Here is an 18773-nt window from a genome sequence, read left to right as displayed (position 1 = left end):
TATTTACAATATAATCAGCGCCAAGAATTTATGAAAAAAAGGAGATACATTCATCTACATTTCAAGTTCATCTAAAAATGCAATACACTAGATACATACCGTGATTACAAAATAAAGTTACTACAGGCTCACTTCTACTGTCCTTCTGCTTTAAACATATTGCACAGTCCGAACCTTAACAAATGAAAAAAAAATTGATCTTAACAATGTTTATGGTGTAAAAAAAAGGTTAAGGGCCATCTGAAGCCCGCCTCCGGGTGCGAAATTATCTGGCTGTGTTGAAGACCCATTGATGGCCTTCGGCTGGGTTTTCTTTTACTTTTTGGTGGGATTGTTGTCTCTTTGACACATTCCATATTTCCATTCACTATTTTATGAATGTTCAGTACCTAATTTCATCCAGCTAAATGCGGTTTGTGATATTGTATCCGTCACTATTTAAAAAACTGTTATCAGATGATTATCTTTATCTTTCTATTTCTGTCTCGTTCTTCTGTCGTTCTTCTTTGATGTAGTCCCTTAAGAACCTTTGGTTACCCCACAGTTTAAATTCTATAATAAGTAAGTAGTGAGCAGTGGTCGTTACAGACAAACGTTCACCTAATCTGTCCCAGTCAATGGGATAATTAAGGTCGTCAATCAATGGCCACAGCCACACTGTTTTGAATATGATTCTAATGGAATTGTACGCACGCGACTGGCATACAAGTGAGAGGTTTAGCTAGGTTAACCAGGTTTAATCTACAATTTTCTACATAAGAACATGCCTGTACCAAGTCGGGAATATGTCAGTTATCATCCATCCGTTTGGTTCTTTCAGCTTTTGACATTTAGATCGGTGACCATCTTATTTTTAGCTCACCTGGCCCAAAGGGCCAAGTGAGCTTTTCTCATCACTTGGCGTCCGTCGTCGTCCGTCGTCGTTAACTTTTACAAAAATCTTCTCTTCCAAAACTACTGGGCCAAATTTAACTAAACTTGGCCGCAATCACCATTGGGGTATCTAGTTTAAAAAATATATCCGGTGACGCGCCAACCAACCAAGATGGCCGCCATGGCTAAAAATAGAACATAGGGGTAAAATGCAGTTTTTGGCTTATAACTCAAAAACCAAAACATTTAGAGCAAATCTGACAGGGGTAAAATTGTTTATCAGGTAAAGATCTATCTGCCCTGAAATTTTCAGATGAATCGGACAACCCGTTGTTAGATTGCTGCCCCTGAATTGGTAATTTGAAGGACATTTTGCTGTTTTTGGTTATTTTCTTGAATATTATTATAGATAGAGATAAACTGTAAACAGCAATAATGTACAGCAAAGTAAGACCTAAAGATAAGTCAACTTGACCAAAATGGTCAATTGACCCCCTAAGGAGTTATTGCCCTTCATAGTTAATTTTTTACAATTTTCATAAAATTTGTAGATTTTCACTAACATTTTCCACTGACACTACTGGGCCAAGTTCATTATAGATACAGATGATTGTAAGCAGCAAGAATGGTAAGTAAAGTAAGATCTAAAAACACATCACTATCACCAAAACACAATTTTGTCATGAATCCATCTGTGTCCTTTGTTGACCAAGGTGAGCGACACAGGCTCTTTAGAGCCTCTAGTTTTTTATAATATTGTTCTACGGTCATTAAGTGTTCATTATGAGCCATTTATAAATATTTACCACCAAGTATGACAACAGGTTTATATTTACTGCTATCCCAATCATCTCTCTGTTTTCTGTGGAAATCCTGCAATAAATTGATATATTAACGAGTGTACTACAACCTCTAAAATGCTCAAGAAAAACTTAAAAGAAACTTGAAATTTAAATATTTTTTAAATACAAATGATCGTCATTAGGGAATTCTCGATTATAAACGTACGGAAAGTAAGATATATTCAAAGAAGTTGCAAGGTTTAATAGCTGAACGCAAAATTATTTTTTTTATAAAACCGGGTGTTTCTTTATATAAATTTAGACAAAACAGGGTCCTTTAATTTTGACCTGACCTATTTCATTCGTTCCATTATAGAAAAACAAGCATCGAGGTTCTCAACGTGATTAATCTTGCAATCGCCATGTGAATATCATTTGTCCGTACAATGTGCACAATGCAATGAGAAATTAAACAGACAGCCTTGAAATTAAACAGACATCCACTTGTATTTTTGTCCATCTGATGAGTTAGCCTTTTTCAACTGATTTTTATAGTTCGTTCTTATGTTGTACTGTTATACCACTGTCCCAGGTTAGGAGGGGGAGGGTTGGGATCCCGCTAACATGTTTAACCCCGCCACATTATTTTTGTATGTGCCAGTCCCAAGTCAGGAGCCTGTAATTCAGTGGCTGTCGTTTGTTTATGTGTTACATATTTGTTTTTCGTTCATTTTTTTACATAAATAAGGCCGTTAGTTTTCTCGTTTGAATTGTTTTACATCGTCTTATCGGGGCCTTTTAAAGCTGACTATGCGGTATGGACTTTGCTCATTGTTGAAGACCGTACGGTGACCTATAGTTGTTAATGTCTGTTTCATATTGGTCTTTTGTGGATAGTTGTCTCATTGGCAATCATACTACATCTTTTTTATATCCTACATTTTTCCTGTCTAAGTGATTCGTCACCCACTCCATCGAGACGAAAACTTTTGTTGGTGTATTTTAGACGCATAGTATTCACAAAAAAAACATCAGTCAATAATTAGTGTTTCGGGAAAGTGTAAATTTAGACATTATAAATGACAAAAATAAATAAATAAAAACAAACAAACAAACCACATTTTACATTGAGTTTGTGATGAGCATTGGTCTGTTTATGTTCTTACCTGATATTGCATATAGAAATAGATGACAGATAATCCAAAAAATAGGCATCCAGTGCCAAGTCCAATGGAAACTTTAACTATATACTCTATTGTGTATTCCTCATTTTTATTTCTGAAATAAAGAACATGATTGTTAGAGTCGTAATTGTCTTCATAATAATTTTTCGTAATAAAAATGTGTCTGTATCTTTTATAGTTGTTTTTTTTTTTAAATAATCGACAAAGGTGTAAAAAATCTATATAATTTGACATTAATGGACTATACCTATTAGAAGTGACGTAGACAGCAGACAGATCTCAACATTTCAAACATGTCTGCCCTTGTCATATTTTCTGTTGTGGCGCTTTTTAAGAAAAAAGACAAAACTTATATTTTACCCCTATTTTCTATGTTTAGTCATGCCGGTAATCTTGGTTGACAGGCGGGATCGTCGGACACATTTTTCAAAATAGATACCCCATTGAAATGTGTGACCAAGTTTGGGTTAATTTTGATTAGAAGTTTCAGATGAGAAGATTTTTGTGAAAGTTAACGGACGACGTGCGCCAAGTGAGGAGAACCACTAACCTGCCCTTTAGGCCTTTGGAATCGCTCTAAAAAGTCACAGTGGATAAAGGATTTCAGCTATATATATACTCAATTCTTATTGAACAATTATTCAATTTGAATGTAATCTTGATAATACTAATGTTGATGGCAAAGATTGACAGCAAATATTTGCAATTAGAAATCAGAAACTATTTATATAGGTAAAACATACATGTATATAAAATAGTCAAAATGTTAACTTTCACTAATGAACCTATAATGATGTAAATACTGTGTTTTTTAAATGGTATACAAAGTGATCTGACAGATTTAAAAAAAAAAAGGAAAAAAAGAAGGAATAAAAATATTTTTTACCTCTTTATTTACCTTTATTTTTCACTGCAAATTGATATGGTGTGATATAACATAAACAGAGATAAATAGTTTAGACAACAGATTATTGATGGTCAACAAGGTATTGGTTCAAAGATTTAAATCTTAAATAAACATGTTCCGTTATATCAGATATAAAAGATGTACGCATATTAGCATGACCAATCATTTAACAATATTAATGGCCAATATTACATAAAACGACAGGTTGTCCTGTATGTCAGGTTGAATGGAGGAACCAAAAATATATGATTGGTCCCTAAATTAAAATAATTTGTTAATTATACATTTACGCTTCATAAATATAAAAATAGAAGATGTGGTATGATTGCCAATGAGACAACTCTCCACAAGAGACCAAAATGACACAGAAATTAACAACTATACATCACCGTACGGCCTTCAACAATGAGCAAAGCCCATACCGCATAGTCAGTTATGAAAGGCCCCAAAATGACAATGTTAAACACTTCAAACGAGAAAACTAACGGCATTATTTATGTTCATTCTATAAATGTGTCTCAATTCTCTTGTAATATAATAAATTCAAGCTTACCGTATCTTCGCAATCATACATGTACACATAATTAAAACAATCAAAGATACTATTAGCCCTAGTGCAACTAATATATCACAACACGCTTTGTACTTCATAACCATATCACAGCATTGGGATCAAAACACTGGGCTGTCCTCCTTTCAATCGCGATGACACACATAGATAACAAAATTTAAATTCTTATCAAAAATACACACAACATACTTTCTACCTATCTTCTATATGATAATAGTTTTGAGAAAAAAAGTCACTAACCTAGCTAAAGCCTCTATCAGAAAATATTTTATTTCAACAGAAGCGATATCAAAAGTAAATGGCAGAAGAAAGCAGCGTGAGCTTCATATAAGAGTTAAATTGTAGAAGAAAGTACGACCAGTAACATTTAGAGTTGCATATATAGTTCTTTCATAGAAAAAAAAACTTGAACGCCGTACGTTTGCCAAAAATTGCTTACATCCACTTCGTTTTAACTTTGGTGCATGGAAAGTTGTCTAAATAGCAATCATACATACCACATCTCCTTAATTTTATAAGCGTAAACAAATCAACTCAAATTCTTTTTAGTTTCACTACCCTCGACACATCTATAATCAAATCTTCTACTTTTCATTTATACTTTTCTTCAGAAAAGAGTTCGAATGAGTTTACCTTTGAAGGCTCTATGGGTAGCAAAATTACACGGGATATGCATATCTCAAATGTGAAAAAAGTATATAAGCAGATCCTAATTAAAACTACGTTCGATGTGTACTAATTGATCCTAATTAGCGAGCCTGTAATTCATTGGTCGTTTAACTCCGTGAACAGTGTTATTAAATCTTTTATTGTTTGAACTCTGGCCCAACTAGTCTTTGCTCTTACTCCTAAATGCCGTTTAGTTTGCGGAGAAACGGCAAATACAAATTTTCTGTCGTCCATAATAAGAATTGTGTATTATAAGGATATAAAATGTACGGCAAGTCCTTACTTAAATGAGTTATATCGCTTCTTCGGGAGTCGCTTTAATGCCGTTAAATTCAATTATAGCCACTAAATAGAGTAACGTAACATTGCTCTTTTCCTAGTAAACGCAACATTTCTTTATCACTTTAATTCCGAAAAAATCATTCCAAATTATCTGTTTCTCAAAACAAAAAAGCATTCTATCCACCCCACCCCCGCCCTTTAACACACACATTCACACAAAAGGAGGGTAAATATCGCAAATAAAGAAAGACAAAAATCAGGTTACCATTAAACGACTTTTATTCTACACTTTATTCCGTTTCCATGTCTATGAATCTTAATCAAATCTCTGTCACATGATCGTGTAACTATCTTTGTTATATTCCCGCTCTAAGGAAGGGATGTTCTGTTTTGCCCCTGTTTGTCCGTACATCCGTCTATCCTTTTGTCCCATAAAATTTTCGTCGCATTTTTATAAGGCATAATAAAATCAGACCTTCCTGAAATTTGTGATATAGCTTCATGTCACCATGCTATACCATGTGTCCTTTCGATTGATGTGTTTGAGCTTTTGATTTTTATATTTGATAAGGGACTTTCAATTTTGTATTTTCCTTGGGGTTCAGTATTTTTGTGATTTTTACTTTATTCAATTCTATCGTCCAAAAGTACACGATTGTTATATGAGAAAAAAAAACCTTCTCTACCCTCTAAGGCAACACTGCTTATATATATCGGGTAGTCGGTTGCTCTTCCACATGATTTGACACACGAGTCCGAATATCGACAAGAGTATGACATATAACGCTACTGCGAAGGGACAACCCATTTATATATAGAGAAGGTTCAATTTATTGTGTCAATTTTGTGATTTTAGTACATGTGTATCGACTAAGATCTTTAAAAATTCACAATTTAGCATATCATAGGTTACTGTGACGTCTCATACGGTGTTGGTGATAATACGGGTTTTGCTTTCAAGTTCGCCTTTGTTGTATTTGTTAGAAGTTTTGGAATCCATAAGTTTCTGGTATTGTTACTTTCTTTATATTTTTTATAAAAGTGTGTTTTCAATAAATACAGAAGATTTATAATTCTTCCGATTCGCTCGATCCAAATCTTCAACAGATAGATAAAATATGTTCACCTCCATTCCCTGAAGAATAAATAATATAAAAGCCATTATCTGAAGAATAAATAATATAAAAGCCATTCTCCGAAGAATAAATAATATAAAAGCCATTCCCTGAAGAATAAATCATATAAAAGCAATTTCTTTGGTAACTCTTTTAAGAGGAAATTTTGCATCAAGTAATTTAAATTTGAAATTTTAATAAAAAAAAAAAAAAAAAAAAAAAAGCGTTATTGAGTCATCATGAACAAAGCTATTAACAACTTAACTGCCGCGAACATAATTATGACGAATAGCAGCAATAAAAATGTTGTTTCTTTATTATACGATAATTCCAGTATATCTTTGAAATCTAGACTCTTATGGTTACAAGAGCGCAATTATTTGTTTACATTTTAAGATGGTACTCAGAATAGAATGCTATACGGCTTCTGATTGGTTGATACAGAATTGGAATTACATTTAATCGAAAGCTTATTTAATTAGGTTTAAAAAATTGCCGAAAATCATATTCATTTTAAGTCAATTTGAGCCGCATGACCCATATATATTTTTTTTTGGTTGTAATGAACACTGGCATTTCTAGTAACATGAACTCATCAGATGATCAACGACTTACTACTTTAGATGACAGTAACCAATCCAACGCCGTACAGTAAACGTAATGGTTGGGCCGTCTCCCGCGTTAACATGAACTCCAAAACCATTGTATCATGGGGAGTGTTATGCCGATTAACGTCCGAGGGTTGTATCCTAGGTGTTGGGTGAATGACCTTCATTTCACTGCCTCACGGCTTTGGTCCTGATAACGCTTCCTGTCATCTTAAGAACTACGTCCACGACTCATCTACCAGTACTCCATCATCGAGGTTAGCGGGCTGCCAAACTGACCAAACTGGCCCTGAAAGCAGCCGTTAGTGAAGAAATAAACAACAAAAATAGTCAACAAAAGAAAATCGACTCACCAAAACCTAGATGGCGGCCTACATATGGCGTCCTCTACTACTTGTTCCTGACCCACGGCATAAAATATGTTAAAGCTCAACAAACGCCTTCCTGCACCGAGCCGACCGTGCGAGGGCTGTATAGCCAGTCAGGGTCGTTAAACACTTCCATATATATAACATGAACTGCTACCTGTTTTTCCCTAGTTTGTTTAGTCTTCGAGAAAAAAAAACGGAACACTAGTGGTACCCTATGGAAAATGCATTACGAATAATAGCGCTCTTGTTAACGTCGTCTTCTCCTACGATATTAAGAATTGAACGATGGACAGTCAGTGCGTGAATGCTTCTTACTACCTGATTGGAAGATATAACGAGACGTGAATAATCAAAGTTTATTGATTGGTTAGGACAATTCAAACCTAGTAAATGTCCTTCAATCCCGTTGAGTATCGGATTTGTCCTCTTTATTTTAGCAATTAGATTTTGCCTGGTAATCATGCATATTCATGAAATTGGTACACAGGTAACTTTTATCTATAAATAGCCGAATCTTCTGGAGTTTCGTAAACAACAACGTTAAACGATAATATATACTACTTCATAACGTGTGACCTCACGTGTGTGGTAAAATTTGTTGATTGATGCACATGGCTATTCTAGTAAATGAATTAATCTACAAAGCGAGAGCACTTTCCATTTTCATCAGCTAAGAGACGACTAGCCCTTTTTTAAAGGTTAATACTTGTAACCTTATCTTTCATTCTCCTTCTCATTTTCGAAATAAAGGGACATAACTTAAGAAATTATTATAATATAAATATAATCATACGCCTTTATCATCTTGTTCCGTCGCTTTTTACTTCCCATGTTCTGTATTCAGAAGTGTGCAAGAACTTTTCAGCCACGTCACAATGTATGAGGAAAAGTAAAGTTATGTATAGGACAAGAGCTCATTTACCAAACAGGTTTAGACATTGTGGCTCGCGGCTGATATTTGACGATTCCAGTATTGATTTGTGTTTCAATGAGCACTATTCATAACTAAAAAGTAAGTTCACAAAAATACTGACTCCGAGGAAAATTCAAAACCGAAAGTTTCCAATCAAATGGCGAAATCAAAAGCTCAAACACATCAAACGAACGAATAACAACTGTCATATTCCTGACTTGGTAGAGACATTTTCTTATCTGGAAAATTATGGATTTTATCTGGTTTTACAGCTATCTAAACCTTTCACTTGTATGACAGTCGCAAACAATTCCATAATATTGACAACGATGTATGAACAAAACAAACAGATACAACAGGTTAAAAATATCTAAATTAGGGGAACAGAAGTCATGTGTTGTAATCTTAATCACTATAGAAACAAAGAAATACGTAACAAAGAAGCTCAAAGAGGAGGGCCCTCATGGGGTTTTTGATTATGTGATTACTTGGCCGTTTTTTTAATGATTATTTGATTATTAAGCCAAATATTTCATGATTATTTGATTACCTAGGACTGTATTTTTAGTTTATGATTATTTGATTACTAAAGATAAGCAAATATTTAATGATTATGTGATTATATTGGCAAAAAAATGGTGATTATGTGATTACTAGGACCCCCCATGAGGGGCCTCAAAGAGGCATAAATACAAAGCAAACTAGCAAAAATGTAAGAAAGGAATGTAAATTTAACCATTACACAATGACGGGATCTATAAGTACAGAAACGCGTAATATTTTTTTCTTCTTTTGCTATATTCATATGAACATAAAGATTGTCTTAATTTATTAATCATACGTAAATAAATCAAAAAGCAATCAAGAGTGATAAATTGTACTGATCAGTTTAATGTAAATAAATTGTGACAATTCTGGTCATGTAAATCATGGTCTCTGAATCTCCGAATAATGGTAGGAAATCTACAAATTAAAAAAAAACCATATCATGAATACGTGTCGATCTGATCAGTGAATTTTCTCCAAAAGAGAAAAGTCGCGAAATCCAGATATGTATGTATAAATACCGAATTACCGAGTCTTAGCGTATGCGAATATCATTATACGTCAAATTAAGAAATGAATGTATCAGAAGTCAAAGTATTTAAATTCCTTAGTATCCGTTTATTTTTTTCACATTTTAGAGACAGCAGGCATACTTTTGCTGAACATCTTTTCTAATCCGAACTGACATAAAACATAGGTTAACTTTTTCTTATCTGCATCTTTATAAATAAAGAACATAAATTCGTTAAGTTTTTCTGAGTGTTGCCACATCGCTATAAGTATTTGATCTCCAACAAAACATTCCCCTAGAAAATCAACGCTTAAAAATGTTACTGGGTAGCAGCAAATATCACCACTGAAATGAACCAGTTTCTTGTCTATGCTTGCTGTTGTTACACAGTCCATACACGATTTAACGTAAAGAGAATAGTTTGCATGATAATTTGAGTCAAGATCGCTGTATCGTACAACCGTCCTGTATTCGTAAACTTCCATTGGTTGTTCTGGCAATGGCATTTTGGACAATTCCGGCGGTATCCCTTGTACATGGGAGTGCTTATTCAAAAACCATTCAGGATTGTTGACCGGCCGTCTGGTCTCATTATCGATAAAAACCAGTTTCACGAACCTTTCCACCAAAAGTTGTCCTGATTTGGCATCAAATAGTTTTGTTATGAGAGGAGCTGACGTTTGTCCCAGCTCTCCCAACTCTGTGGTTATTCGGAATTCCACATCAGACTTGAGTGTGTAATTATGCAACGATGGATGTAATTTCATGACTTCCTTTATAATAACACTTGAAACATGTGAAGATTTCAGGCTGTTAAAATACATGAAGTTATAACGTTTCATTGCTAGGTATTCAGCTCCATCTAAGAACAATGAGGCATTCCATATATTCCATGTTCCTGAAAATATTTTTGTAACCTTTTAATGTAGTGACCAATATTAAAGATTTATTTAATTCCAATAAAAAATGACTATTCCCTTGCTTTACTTTTTATAACGTGAACAATGTGTCTGTATTGATTCAGAAAACTCTTTAAATTTGAATGTGTTTATCTTTCAGAAAATTCGTACTGCTGACAGACTTTTGATGGTGTCTGTTACATTTTTACCCCAACATTTCTAGGCTTGCAGCTTTAAGTATATATAGACACTTCTCTCTCTGATGATCTGTTTGCATACTTATATATATTTTTTTCGTTTGGTTACTTTCTTATTGATATATACCCCCATCTCTGCATCGAATCTATTCATGTGTATGACTAGTCTTGCATGTGTGTCAATGATAAAACTTTCTACCAGTATAGTTTACCGATGTTCATTGTTTAAATAGAATGGTCTTTTTTAATCGAAAAAAAACCTAAAACCTTAGTTATTTATCGCGACACTTAAAGTTAGAAAGGTTCTACATATTATATATAAGCGTTAACATGATTTGAACTCTCAACGCGCTAAAAACTTTAAAATTATGTAGACGAAACGCGCGTCTGGCGTAAATATAAAATTTTAATCCTGGTATCTATGATGACTTAATTTGCAACCACTGGGTCGATGCCACTGCTGGTGGAGATTTATTTCCCCGAGGGTATCACCAGCCCAGTAGTCAGCACTTCTGTGTTGACTTGAGTTATCATCGATAACTGTTAACAAAACTTTGAATTTTTGAAAAACTAAGGCTTTTCAACCTCAGGAATAGAATACCTTAGCTGTATTTGGTAAAACTTTTAGGAATTTTTGATCCTCAATGCTCATCAACTTCGTACTTTATTTGGCCTTTTAAACATTTTTCTATTCGAGCGTCACTGATGAGTCTTATGTAGACGAAACACGCGTCTGGCGTTAATATAAAGTTTTAATCCTGGTATCTATGATGAATTTATATGGAACATAATTTAAACATGACTAATTAGGAGTAACTGTATTATATTTTAAGCTTGGCCTTCGTAAAACGTATATTTTACGGTAGGTAATTGGGTTTACCTAGCGACGCGGAGAGGAGATAGGTAAACAGATATTTACAACAGTAAAATCAAGTTTTACGAAGGCCAAGCTTAAAATACGATACACTTATCTCCATTCTAATGCCACATATTAAAATAAATGTCACTTAATAAATATTTTGGCTTAAAATTTGCATAAATGAAAAAGTCCGCGAAACTGTTGCATCGTCTTTAGCATCTAAACAATGTGACGTCATATGTATACTCTGGATGTCAAACATGAATACTGCATGCATTTTTTTAATTTGCGTACGCTTCAGAATGGTTCAATATAGACAATTAGAAAATTTTGAGGCTCAAAATGTGACTCTCTTGTTACTTTTTGATAAATTTCATACCCCCCAAAAAAATCGGAATTCAAAATGGTGGCTTTCTTAGTTACGGACTGTTAGAACGTGGTATCTAACTCCTCAAAATATTTGTCAACGTCCAATGAAAATTATCGTTACAAACTAATTGCATTATTATGCGAGATTTACCACTCCTGTCATCAAAGTTGTAGTCAGTACCACGAGTTGTAAGTTCTGCATAGGCTGTATCCGCTTTATTTACAATGAAGCATGACATTTCTACAAGAAAGTAAATGAAAGGGTAATATGATTTATCCATTTATATGTACCAAATGGTAACAAAAGATGACAAGTGAACCATGAAAGGTCGGGCAAGGTCGGGCAACCACCGTCAAATTAATTGAATACCTTGAAAACATATTGTTGACAAATAGCTCGTATAAACCGAACCAAATAGCTTGATTGCTGTAAGGAAATAAGATAACCATTGTTTTCCACTGATACACGTATCAATCTCCCCTAAAAATTAAACTGCACATGTATTTGCTATTTGAATCAATCTAAATACTGAATTCCGGGGAAAATTCAAAACGGAAAGTCCTTATTAAAAAGCTCAAACACATCATACGGATGGGTAACAACAGTCATATTCCTGACTTAGTACAGACATTTTTTGATGTAGAAAATTGTGTATTGAACCTTGTTTCATAGCTAGCTAAACCTCTCATTTGTATAACAGTCGCATCAAATTTAAATTTTATTGAACGATGCGTGAACAAAACAAACAGACATAATAGGAAACAATGTCAAAAATAGGGGTACAGCAGTCAACATTGTGTTAGAACTTAATCACTATAAAATCAAACAAATATTTAACAAAGAAGCACAAAAATAATTTTCAGGACAATATGGTCATCCTCTCTTGTAAAAGAGGGACGAAAGATACCAGAGGGACAGTCAAACTCATAGATCGGAAATAAACTGACAACGCCATGGCAAAAAAAAAAAAGACAAACAGACAAATAATAGTACAGAAGACACAACATAGAAAACTAAAGACTAAGCAACACGAACCCCACCACAAACTGGGGATGATCTCAGGTGCTCCGGAAGGGTAAGCAGATCCTGCTGCACATGTGGCACCCGTCGTGTTGCTTATTTTATTACAAATCCGGAAAATAGTCTAATTCGGTAGGTCCATTCGTGAAAAGGGAAGGATATTGTATTTACGACATAAGGATGTTCTAGATCTATTGATGATCTAGTATAGTATGTTTGATTTCTCAATTTCGTGCGTTTAACAGATTGTTCGTGACGTATTACACTAAATCCGTTGGGTGTGTACTGATTGATATTTTAGTCTTCGATAACATGATTTATTTATTAGTTGTAATTAGCTTTTGAATAGCTTTCAGTAATTACGAGTACTCCGGTATATCGATGCATTGTTTTATGTTTTTCGAGTTAAGTCTGTTGCAATTAATATTACAGGTTTTCTTATATTGTAAAGTTGCAACACTGTTCCAGGTTATGTATGTGCCTGTGACTGTCCCAAGTCAGTTGGTTCAGTGGTTGTCGTTGGTTTCAACTGCATGTCTTTTATACTTGTTTTTCTAAATCTTTTTGTTATGAATTAGGCCGTTTGTTTTCTCGTTTAAATCATTTCACATTTTTTTCATGTCAGGGCCTTTTATCAGGGGCGTAGCTGCCGTTAGGCACTTTAGGCACGTGCCTACACATAATTTTTTCACAATTTTTTTTTCATTAAAAAAAATAATAAACAACGTTATCTGTAGATGAACGCCGGTGAAGTTGTCAAAACTCTTTGATTATTGAATGTCATGTGTACACTAGTCTCTCATTCTTAGTGAATGAAATATTGGATAGAATTGAATGTTTTTTATGATTTTACCTTATATAGAAACTATAAACTAGAACTTTGGTTCAGATCATTTCACTTCTATCAACAAAAACTTGAATGAACCTCAACTTAAAAACATGAGTTTTTTAATAAGTTGTTGTTGGTGTTCAACTAGTTTTCCGCTTTGTCTTCACCGGACTTGCCAATGTTGGTCGTCCGTTTGGCTGTGCAGGATTTATAAATACGCAGTCACGTCTGGTCAGAATGGGGACATTAAATCCGATGCCTAATTGTAGAGAGGATGCCACTCTTTGATGAGTTCGTAGTTGGCTACTGAAAGGCGAAATTTCTGCTCCTTTCCAATAATCCCTCTTTTTCCAATGCATGGCTTTTTCTAATTTCCAGACCTTCGTCCTGGACGACACCTGTAACAGGGCCTAGCTCCCTGTTGTATTTATTGTAATATTTTTTTTTGCCCTGAACTTGCATAAATATTTGACACTGGATGTTTAAAAATCAATCAATCAACTAGCTTCCAGTAATTTTGAGTACTCTCAGATCTGCGTGCAATGACCACAATTATTCAAATTCCTAAGCAGGTAGGAATTTAACAGTAGAGGATATAAAGAAATACAAATTTCTTGAATTTTGTTACGATAGTATGAACAGAACAGAACTTTTGCATTAGGCATCGACTATGTGTGTATGTGTGGCTAGGGTGAAGGTTTAAGAATCAAAAAATTGATGGTTTTTGTCTAGCTAAAAGGATAGTTTTATTATATAGTAATATCAGTGTTTACGTGCCTATTTTTTTTAATGAAGGATCGTCACAATCGTACATAAAGCTTGTTGTTCGGTGTGAGCCAAGGCTCCGTGTTGAAGGCAGTACATTGAACTATAATGGTTTACTTTTATAAATTGTTATTTGGATTGAGAGTTGTCTCATTGGCACTCACACCACATCTTCCTATATCTATATCAATCAGAACGGTATAGATATGAAAATACCAAACAGGGTGTACTGCTTAATTAAAGGGATACGCTTATCTACAGTTAGGCAATGCATATTGTAAATATTTTTTTCTTCATATTTCCGATTGTACTGCGCGTTATCTAATTCACCAGTCAGATGTTATAGTGAAGTATTCATAATTTTTCATCATGTATATTATAATTATCATGATTAAATAACCAGTAAATTTAATATTTTTGTACATAAAATTTTGCAGCTAAAATGCTGAAAACCGTTTTCCGTTTTAAGCGGCCCCCAGACCCCCTGCCGATTGGTGCCTACAGTTGACAGAATACCTAGCTACGCCCCTGTTTATAGCCTACTATATATATGTGGTATCAACGGGGTTGTCCCTCCTCACTGTTCCTCACTGTTGCAGGCCGTATGGTGACATATCTACTTACTCAATTATATCTTCATATTTGAACTCTGGTGGATTAGTTATATCATTGGCAGTTATACCCCATTATATTAATGCTAAATGATATGCATGATAAAGGCAACATTTGATCATGACCAGAATCAACAAGGGTCAATGTTCGGAGTGTGTATATTTCCTGTGATTTTCAGTATCGGTCACAAATTTATCCTCCACTGAATTTAAGCAAAAACGATTACGACAATAACCGACATATGATTTGACAATTACCAATCATATATTGCGAAAATCAAAATTATGTGCAAAACATAAAATCGATCTGAAATAAAGTATTAATAGTTGAACAGTTGATCACGTTTTTACTTACCTGCGTTTATTGTGTATCAAATAGATTTCCTGTTCTAAATTATGACCTTCATAAAATACGGTATCATGTACTATGATTAACGATAAACTTATTAATAACTTGATAACAGTACTGATTTTTTTCTATTCATTTTGATGATAACGCATACACTATGAAAACGATTTAAGATTTATATTGCGACTAGTTGTGTTTATTTCTTAATATAGTAACATAGCTCATGTATATTTTGTATATTCATGATAAATGAGGGGGAGGACAGGGGTAAGGGAGACAGGGAGAAAGGGGGTAGGAGAAAGGAGAAAGGGGGTGGGAGAAAGGAGAAAGGGGGTAGGAGAAAGGAGAGGAAGGCTGGGAGAAAGGAGAAAAAGTTTGAGAAAGGAGAAAAAATAAAATATCTCTCCTTTTAAAATTTTTTCTAATATTTCAAGAAAAAATATCTCAAAAGGAGATTTTTTATTCTAATGGGAGAAAGGAGAACGGGGGTAGGAGAAAGGAGACGAGGGGTGGGAGAAGGGAGAAGGGTACCCCCCTGTCCTCCCCCTCATAAATAGACAATAACTGTTTAGTGTCTTTAAATATCAGCTGTATTTGTACGAGGCTAGGAAACAAGGTGTATGCGAGCTTTTAGCGAGCTACTACACCTGTTTCGAGCCGAGTACAAATACAGCTGATATTTAAAGACACTAAACAGTTATTGTCTTTATCCTGCAATTAATTCTGTATATTGTTTGTGTTTTGAAAGACACAAAAACTAACATATTTAGCATTTATTTTCGATTTGTAATCCCTTGAGGCCCGCGTAGTAATATCAAAATCACACATTACGCTGAAGACGGGTTCGCAAAAAAGAATCCAGAATGGTCAACAATAATACATCGCTCAAGGTGAATAATTATCTATTTTAGCATAACAACTTATTTCAACAGTAAAAACAAATAACAAAACATTGTTAAATTTAAAACAGAAGTGTACGAGTTGTCCTACGCTTCAGACTTGACATTCACTAAACATGCATGCTGAAATTGACATGGTTGATTTTGTAACACAATCATACACATTCAAATTTTGAAATCGACAAATGTCATCGTCATTGGAATGCAACTGGAATACACATTCTGAGGTCACACAGGTTCAAACAATACTCAGTCCGGCAGTGGGCGGAGCTTTAAAGCGATATCTGTATAGTATACAGATACAGCATAGCGATATCTGTAGGGCTGTATCTGTATAGTAGGACACCCAATTGCAGGATAATGTCAATTTCATCATGGAACACTTTCTCCATAATCATAGGTTCATTAAGGGACGAAAATAAGTTTGACAATTGTGTTACAATTTAAAAAGCTATCAATGTATTAGTTTAAGTCGCAGTATAAAAACAATATTAGGTCAATGTAATAAAAATATAAACTTTTTTGTACTCGGCGCAAAACTGTGGAAGGGCTCGGTATAACCTAGCTCGACCTTTCACAGTTTCTCAGACTAATAGAAAAAAGTTTATATTTTTCTTTCATTGACCTAATATTGTTTATTTATTCATGCTGTGTATGCAACCGTTACATCGGGGAAACGAACAATAGAAAAGTGTTTTGACTAATGAGAGAGCCTATTTGTTTTTAGCTCATCGGGTCCAAAGGGCCATGATTGTGGGAATTTGTCATCATTTGGCGTTCTTCGTTTGTTTTCCGTTATTTTTTTCAAAAATCATCTTCTCTGAAACTACAAAATTTATTAAACTTGGTAACAATTCGGCATTATTGGGCTCGCTGACCACGCCAACATGGTCAAAACAGAAGATATTGGTAAAATGCAAGTTTTATCTATTATATATAAAATATAGATAAAGATAACTGACAGTTGTATAAATGTTTAGAATGATGAGATCTTCTTTCTGTCTATTATCATCAAAACTGTCAGACGACTACGAATTTTTGCTACATATTTTTATTTGACATATTTTCTTACAAATTATATCAGCTAGACATAAACTTTATGTAGCAAAACAGAACATCAAGACAAGATCTGTTTATGAGTTTTCATGACCAAAATTGTCAGTCGGTTGCTTGTTTGAGTAATTGCCCTTTAAACCGATTTTTACCGTTTTGTGGTTGTTTTGTTTTATAGTTAATTGAAAACTATAATAGATAAATAGAAACTTCAAAAAGCTTAAAGTCATAAGAAACGAGTGACCGGTGAAAAATAATGTTCTTCCAATTTTTGAACCAATGCATATACACATCATGAACTTAGTCTCTTGTGCACGAATTTATCATTTTTTTCGTGTAAATTTCGTATAATCGGTCAGTGTTGTTGTGAAAATATGGCAAGTAATTAACGTTCGTGTTTTGAAGCCGAAGTTTGACGATTGTCACCTGTTTGTCAACAATCGACAAAAAATCAACAAAAAAGCATGGAAATTGAGCACGTGTTTAACATGTAAATTCAGATAATAGTTTATTTTAAGAACATCCATGCGTATTGCGATCACCGGATTTTTACGAGATGTGTTAATACTTCAGTTTTATCATGCATATCTATTATGTAGTCATTTTATAAATTTTACTGTGCAAAAGTATAAATTATTCTAAATAATAAGGATGTTCTTATCCCAAGCAGAAAACCCTAGCCGTATTAGGGACAACTTTTTTGAACTCTTGGTCCTCAGTGCTTTTCAACTTTGTACTTGTTTTTGCTTTCGAACTTTTGTATCTGGGCTTACATATCATGTTTAATGCTTGGTTCGTTTCTGTGTGTGTATCATTTTATTGTTGTGTCGTTGTTCTCTTCTTATATTTAATGCGTTTCCCTCAGTTTTAGTTTGTAACACGGATTTATTTTTTTCCATCGATTTATGAGTTTCAAACAGCGGTTTACTACTGTTTGCCTTTATTTAATGTAACATATGTAGATTTTACTAAGTGTGTCGACCGTGATAAAGCCGGAAATTTTTAACTGCCACTGAATGAAAGGGAATGTTGGTGAGGGAAATATTCCTTGCTTCAACGGATTTTCGTAAGCAGTATTCTTATATTTCGATTGTTAATGCTAATTTAACCATCAACATTTATAGTATCTGCCTTACAAAGCATGATTGATTTATACATATTTTTTTTTTAATCTAAAACTCTTGGTAACTAGCGACAAAAGATGTCTATCTTCTAGCAAATAAACAAATCGTATATGTAATTTCTCAAAGAATGACCTGTATGTATTTTCCATACTACATTTCAGATATTATAGTTGTTATAATGACTTAAGCAGTTCTATCAAAAGTCACAAGATACCATTCAGCTGTTCATTTAATAAATTCTTCAATGGAAGTTTATACTTTTGATATCATGATCAATACATATAAGGATTCCGGACGTGGATTTTCAACTTTAGGAACAAATATCGTCCTTTTGGTTATTATGAATGTATAGCTATACAGTCAAGTCTGTTTGAAAAGTCTACGTTATCAGGTGTCTCGCGTAAAACCACTCTTGCTATCTTGTCATCCATCTCTCTCTCGGTGTAAAAGAGGGACGAAAGATACC

General features: G+C 34.1%; 1 protein-coding gene and 1 long non-coding RNA gene across 2 annotated transcripts; both read right to left on the bottom strand.

Annotated features, from left to right (window-relative positions):
• Positions 1 to 1677: 1677 nt before the first annotated feature.
• Positions 1678 to 4468, bottom strand: LOC139510242 (uncharacterized). Its single transcript, XR_011661855.1, has 3 exons — positions 4300 to 4468; positions 2822 to 2933; positions 1678 to 1746 (listed from the first exon to the last, which is right to left on the bottom strand). It is a non-coding gene; the product is annotated as an uncharacterized lncRNA (long non-coding RNA).
• A 4680-nt stretch (positions 4469 to 9148) lies between these two features.
• On the bottom strand, positions 9149 to 15427 carry LOC139512430 (uncharacterized). Its single transcript, XM_071300043.1, has 3 exons — positions 15238 to 15427; positions 11808 to 11897; positions 9149 to 10230 (listed from the first exon to the last, which is right to left on the bottom strand). Exons 2-3 carry the CDS (start codon positions 11893 to 11895, stop codon positions 9449 to 9451), a joined length of 870 nt encoding a protein of 289 aa, XP_071156144.1. The 5' UTR covers positions 11896 to 11897; positions 15238 to 15427; the 3' UTR covers positions 9149 to 9448.
• Between the last annotated feature and the right edge of the window lie 3346 nt (positions 15428 to 18773).

This window comes from Mytilus edulis, chromosome 2, assembly GCF_963676685.1.
Source record: "Mytilus edulis chromosome 2, xbMytEdul2.2, whole genome shotgun sequence".
Classification (NCBI taxonomy): Eukaryota; Metazoa; Mollusca; class Bivalvia; order Mytilida; family Mytilidae; genus Mytilus; species Mytilus edulis.
Note: the sequence above shows the minus strand (reverse complement) of the source record. Positions and strands in the feature narration are given on the sequence as shown.